The sequence below is a fragment of the Diabrotica undecimpunctata genome, chromosome 1 (genome assembly GCF_040954645.1).
Source record: "Diabrotica undecimpunctata isolate CICGRU chromosome 1, icDiaUnde3, whole genome shotgun sequence".
NCBI lineage: Eukaryota > Metazoa > Arthropoda > Insecta > Coleoptera > Chrysomelidae > Diabrotica > Diabrotica undecimpunctata.
In genome coordinates, this window is record NC_092803.1 from 144,673,006 (window position 1) to 144,679,493 (window position 6,488).

The following is a 6,488-nucleotide window of genomic DNA, read 5'->3' on the forward strand; positions in this document are numbered from 1 at the left end:
AAAACTTAAAAAAATTATTCAATGATAATAGCCGAGAGATGTCAAACTCTGTAATCTTTGAAACTGCTACAGGCCCAAAAAAGTTAACAAACAACGTAGAAATAACTAGTAGCAGTCTTAATGAGTCTTATTTTGTTGAAAGGATTAAAAGTATTATTCAAAGTATTAAGAATTTTAAAACATGGTGAAACGTAAATCACAATCTATATTTAAATTTTAAAGAATTTGAAGAGTTTTAAATTGTTGGGAATTTAGATAATAAATTCTCATTACACAAAACATTAAATTTTAGAAAAAAAAATGAAAATTTTTAAAACCATTAAGCATAACACGTTACACCTATTTAATGGTTACAACACGTTATGCTTAATTAAATTAATACATCTCCTACCACAGATAGAATTCCTAACGTACTAACAATACGTTCTATCACCCCTTTATATCATAGCATTCATAAAAATACAAGAATACCCAATATTACCAAGGCTGACGAATTTCAACCAATCAATACTTTAGCTCCTATAAAAAAACTATTAGAAATTGCTGTTTGTGAACAATTATATAATTGGAACATACAACAAAAAATAAAATTTTAATAATTAATCAGCTAGGTTTTCGAAAACCATTCTCTTGTAAATAAGCGCTACAAGTTACATTATGTCACATAAAGAGTAATTTAGATAAAAATAGTAAAGTACGTAGTCGGTATATTTCTTGATTTAAGAAGTAGTCTCAAAAGAGCTTTTCAGATCATCGACAGAACAGAAATATTGTTTTTTAAACCTAAACAGTATGATATAAGTGGTACAGTAATTACGTGCTTCGAAAATTATTTAGAATATCGTAAAAATAAATTGCGTTTTAAAGACCAATTGTTTATTGTATTGTAACTAGGCAAAATTAAAACTATGGTGGACTGTAAAACACTGGCTTTAATGCTGTTTAAAACAAAAACATTGCCTTTTGTAAAATGAAAACTTATACGAATTTATTGTCTTTTACCGAAACTGCTAACGGCTTTGCTGGTTGATGTCGTCTCGATCTCTCTCTGTCGTCTGCTCGGTGCGCGCACTCCTGGTTGAAGACACGCACACTGTTGCCGGTTGTACAAAAAGTCTAAGATAATTGTTTGCGGCGCAAACATGCCCCCGGCCTTGAAAGCAAAGGGCCTTAGCTTTCAATTGGTAATGGACAAATTTTCGTAAAGCTCCTCTTAACGATTCCATCTTGGGTCTTGATTGATGCTACTCTTGCGACGTTATCAGAGCCTTTGAAAATATGAACGATGCGACCTAAACGCCATTGAGTAGGTAGAGTATTGTCCGACTTGAGTAAAACAAGAGAACCCTCAGATAGGCTGCCATGGTTGGTTTTCCATTTGGTTCTGTGTTGAAGTTCGGCTATGTATTCGAGACTCCAACGTCGCCAAAAATGCTGACACAATAACTGGATGTGCTGATATCTGGTAAGACGGTTTACCCTTTCTTCAGTAATGTTGCGGTCTGGACATGCAACCAATGGTCGACCAATTAAAAAATGAGCAGGAGTTAATGGAGTATAGTCGGATGGATCGGATGATAGCGGACAGAGCGGACGGGAATTTAATATAGCCTCAATTTGATTTAACATAGTATTGAATTCCTCAAATGTAAAATGAGTGTTTTGAAGAACTCTCTTTAAATGGTGCTTACAACTCTTAACACCCGCTTCCCAGATTCCGCCCATATGTGGTGAATACGGTGGGTTGAAATGCCATGAAATAGCTTCTTGAGTATATGCTTTCTGCAAGGTTAGTTCGTTATTAGAAAGAAAAGTACCTAACTCTTTAAATGCCCCAACAAAATTAGTTCCGTTGTCGGAAAATATCTTTATAGGCTTGCCCCTCCGTGCAACAAATCTACGAAGAGCAAGTAAAAATTCGTTTGCTGAAAGACTTGAAACAAGTTCCATATGCACCGCCTTTGTAGTGAAGCAGATGAACAAGCTGATGTAACCTTTAATTATAGAACCACCACGCCCCTTGTGCGTTTTGATATTGAAAGGTCCAGCATAATCTACTCCGGTATAGCTAAAAGGACTAGACAAATTGAGACGCTCCTTAGGTAAGTTACCCATCATAGGTTGTATGGTCTTTGGATTAAATCGAAAACAAGTGAGGCACGATTTAACTGTTGACCTAGCGAGTCTTCTGCCCCCGATGGGCCATAATTGTTCTCGGATAGTGGCTAACAAACCCCGAGGACCAAGATGCATTAATCTATAGTGCTCAAATTGAAAAAGAAGCTGACAAAACTTGTGCTTTGAGTCTAAAACAATAGGATGAATTTTATTAAATTCATAGGAAGAATTGATCAGACGACCGCCTACCCGCAGAAGTCCTTTATCGTCCAAAAATGGGTTTAGGCTAGCTAGTTTGCCCTTAATTATTGATTTGTTATTGGTTAAGAGTTCAATTTCATTTGAGAAAGATTCCTTTTGTGACATTCGAATTAATGAATAAAAAGCTTGATCTAATTCGTCAATGGAAATAGGAAATTTATTAAGAGATCTTTTCTCCTTATCTGAGCGCAGAGAATTTGATTTAAAACGAAAACACACAGCAACCACTCTTTTTAAATGACTAAGACGTGAAAAGCGCTCAAATGGAAATAACTTTGAGGCAGTAGCAAAATGAGTGAAATTCTGTTGCTTTAATTCTGGTAGGTCTAAAATATAGTCGAACTTTGAGGTGGGCCAAGAGGATTCATTCAACTGAAGCCATGGAGGACCTGACCACCATATCTCGTGATTCAAAATATGGCTGGGAAATAGACCTCTGGACAAGATGTCACATGGATTGTCACGTGATGATACGTGTCGCCATTTGCAATTGGAAGTGAGAGATTGAATTTCGGATACTCGATTACTGACGAATGTGTTCAGTAAATTTGGACTGGTGCGAATCCAGGATAGTACTATAGTAGAATCCGACCATAAAATGGTTTCGTTTATTGTTATTCTCAAAGATTGCTTCACTTTATTGAATAAACGTGCTAACAAAAGTGCTCCGCAAAGCTCTAACCTAGGGATACTAATTGTTTTTATTGGAGCTACCTTTGACTTGGAGCAAAGTAAATGAATGTGGACCTTCTTGTCATGATCTACACTACGCAAATAAATGCACGCCCCATATGCAATACTAGAGCTATCGGCAAATCCATGAATTTCAATGTATTTATAATTCTTGCATATGGCATGCCTAGGAAGATTGACTTGACTAAGCTGGGCTAATTCAGATTGGAATTTAATCCAACGTTCTGCTAAATCGTTTGGAATGGGTGCATCCCAAGAAATCTTCTCGAGCCAAAGTTTTTGCATTATAGTTTTGGCTAACACTGTGCATGGACCTAAAAGTCCTAATGGATCAAAAATCTTGGATATTGAAGAAAGAACAGATCGCTTCGTAGGAATTTTATTGATGGGTAGTGTTTCCACCTCAAAATGTAGTAAATCCGCATTACATGACCATGTTAGTCCAAGCGTTTTTGCCTTTTCTTCTGGATCAAACTTCAAAATACATGCATCGTTTGAATGCTGCAAGCCATCTAATACTTTATTGTCATTAGAATACCATTTTCGTAGATTAAAACAACCTGCCTTTAAAATGTTTGAGACGGTTTGACAAATATGTTGGGCGTCTTCAATAGTGTCTGCTCCAGTAAGCATATCGTCAACGTAGAAATCGCGCAGAATAATTTCCGCTATCTCGGGAAAAGTTTTTTCATTGTCTGTGGCGAGTTGGATGAGACATCTTATTGCTAAGTAAGACGCACATGCTTGTCCGTATGTAACGGTGTTTAGAACAAATGTTTTTATTGGTTCGGAAGGATCGTCCCTCCATAATATTCTTTGTAAGTTTTTGCATTCATCGTCAACAGTAATCATGCGATACATTTTCTCGATGTCCGCTGTTACGACATATCGGTGCTGACGAAATCTAATTAGTATTGAAAATAGATCATCCTGTAAGGTAGGCCCGACGCATTGAATATGGTTCAAAGACAACCCTGATGTGGTCGGTGCTGAACAGTCAAATACTACTCGTAGTTTGGTAGTCAAACTTTGTTCACGAAGCACTCCATGATGTGGCATATAGTATACAGGATGAGGATAATCGTTTTCTTCTATCGCAGTCATGTGATTAAGCTCTTGGTATTCTTGCATGAACTGAACGTACAATTCACGGAATGATAGATTTCTTTTTAGTTTTCTTTCAAGGCTGTAGAATCTCTGTTCTGCTTGAACCTTGGATTCACCTAGTGATTCTGGTGACTGCTTTAATGGAAGACGCACAATAAATCGACCGTTCTCGTTACGACGTGTATTTTCCTTGAAGTGCTCTTCACAAAATTGCTCTTCAGTGGAGAGAATCTTGGTAGATTGGCATTCCTCCAATTCCCAAAATTTTGCTAATTGCATTTGCAAATCCAAATTAATGCTAGTGCTGAGGTGGCATCTGATATTGTTTAAACTAGAGAGGCCGACCTGACCCGATGCAACCCATCCTAGATGAGTCTCTTGGAAAACGTACTGGTTGATTTTGATTTGGTTGGGACATAATAGTTGCCAAAATAGATCTGCCCCAATTAAAATGTCAATAGGTCTAGATTCGAGAAACTTAGAATCCGCTAGGAAAATATTGCTTGGGATATTCAAGGTTTCATTATCGACAAATGTTGCAGGTAGATTGCTAGTTATTTCCTTTAGAATAAAAAATGTAACATCAGCTTTAAAATAGTGATATTGTGATTCTATACATATATTGCACTTTCTGGAAGAACAAGAAGTCTGATTGCTGATGCCAGTGATAGAAAGATTGGTAGCTTGACCCTGAAAACCTAAGAGATTGAAGAAGCGCTCGGTTATGAATGATTTCTGAGAACCTGAATCTAGAAGCGCACGCGCAATGTGATATTTACCCCTCGAATCTGCTATTTTTACACAGGCAGTTGATAAAATTGTTTGCTGCACAGAGGGCAAAGCAGTTATGGTAGTTAGAGAAGTGTTATTGTTTGCTATAGTTTCATTGTTTTCATTTTTATTACTAGAGATTTCCTCATGGATAAGAGTATTGTGCCATTGCTTACATTTTCGGCAAGGCCCTAGTTTGCATTTAGAACGAATATGGCCTGTTCTTAAGCAGTTTAGACATAATTTGGCTTTATTGACAAAATTGCGCCTCTCAAAAATAGAAAGCCTAAGAAATTGCTCACATGAATAAATTGAATGATCGCCCTTGCAGAAAACACAACCTTTGCTAGTACCATTAAACTCGCTTGTAGAAGTAAAACTTCGAGCATACCCTTTAGACCGTTGTTTGGCATCGAATTTACCCGATTTCTCTTGTATTGAAGGCTGCTTTTTAATCTTACCCTCTATTTTTTCTAAATAGTCTGCACGATCCCTTAGAAATCGCTTTAAATCGCTCCACGTTTCGTCTTGCATCTCTTTAGTATGTTTTTCCCAATCACGTAAAATATTGTTGTCAAATTTAGATGTAATCATATGAATCAAGAGTAGATCCCAATTGTCAGTACTTTTATTTAAATTCTCTAATGCCTGCAAATGATTAGAAACTTCATCAACCAATGCTCGTATTTTGTGTGAAGTTTCTTTGCTTATTGTTTCTATATTAAAAAGTGCTTTTACGTGCTTGTGAATTAACATTTTAGCCCTATCGTATCTTTCGCATAGTGAGTTCCAAGCACTGTTGTAATAAGAAGCCCCGAATTTAATTTCTTTAATGACTTGTGCCGCGGAACCTTCTAATGAACCTTTAAGATAATAATATTTTTTCATATCGTCCAATTTTTTATTGCTGTGTATCATGGCTATGTAAGTATCGCGGAATTCGATCCAGTCCTCGTAGTTACCGCTAAATATTTTTAGATGCATTGGAGGCAAAGAACTCAAATTTATATTGTCATTATCAGGAATATTGCTTGAATTTGAATTATCGTATTTGCTTATCAAGTGTTTGGCTAGTGCCACAGAATCGAAATAATTATTTTCGAAAGTGAACCTTTCGTTATCCTGAGTTTGTTGTAATTCTAGTTCTCCCTCAGCACTGATATCGATATCGCTTTGAATACTATCGAATTCCCCACATAATGGTTCTATCTTTTCTAGTCTTAATTTTAATTTTAAAATGTCCTGTTCTGAAATATTTGCCTCATTTGCCATATTGTTAACTATGCTAGTAAAGCTTGATAGTTTAGAATTTAGCGATGTGCGGCGCGAAATGAGTTTTTTCAGTTCTGCTTTCATGTTTAATCGAGTGCAAACACCACCAAAGATCGTTTAAATATAGTGTAATGTTAGCTAGATATGTTTGAAAAGAAAGAAAATAAAAAATATTTTAAGTTGAAAATTGATTCACCCTGTATATTGAATTTGCAGTAATTTTAACCTACTTAAAATAAATATCGTATTTGAGGTGACTGTAATAT

At 36.1% G+C, this 6,488-nt stretch overlaps 1 protein-coding gene across 1 annotated transcript; it reads right to left on the minus strand.

The window, feature by feature from the left end:
• Nucleotides 1–1,170: 1,170 nt before the first annotated feature.
• LOC140435709 (uncharacterized) lies at nucleotides 1,171–6,222 on the minus strand. The gene has a single exon (XM_072524432.1). The coding sequence runs from the start codon at nucleotides 6,220–6,222 to the stop codon at nucleotides 1,171–1,173; it is 5,052 nt and encodes a 1,683-aa protein (XP_072380533.1).
• Between the last annotated feature and the right edge of the window lie 266 nt (nucleotides 6,223–6,488).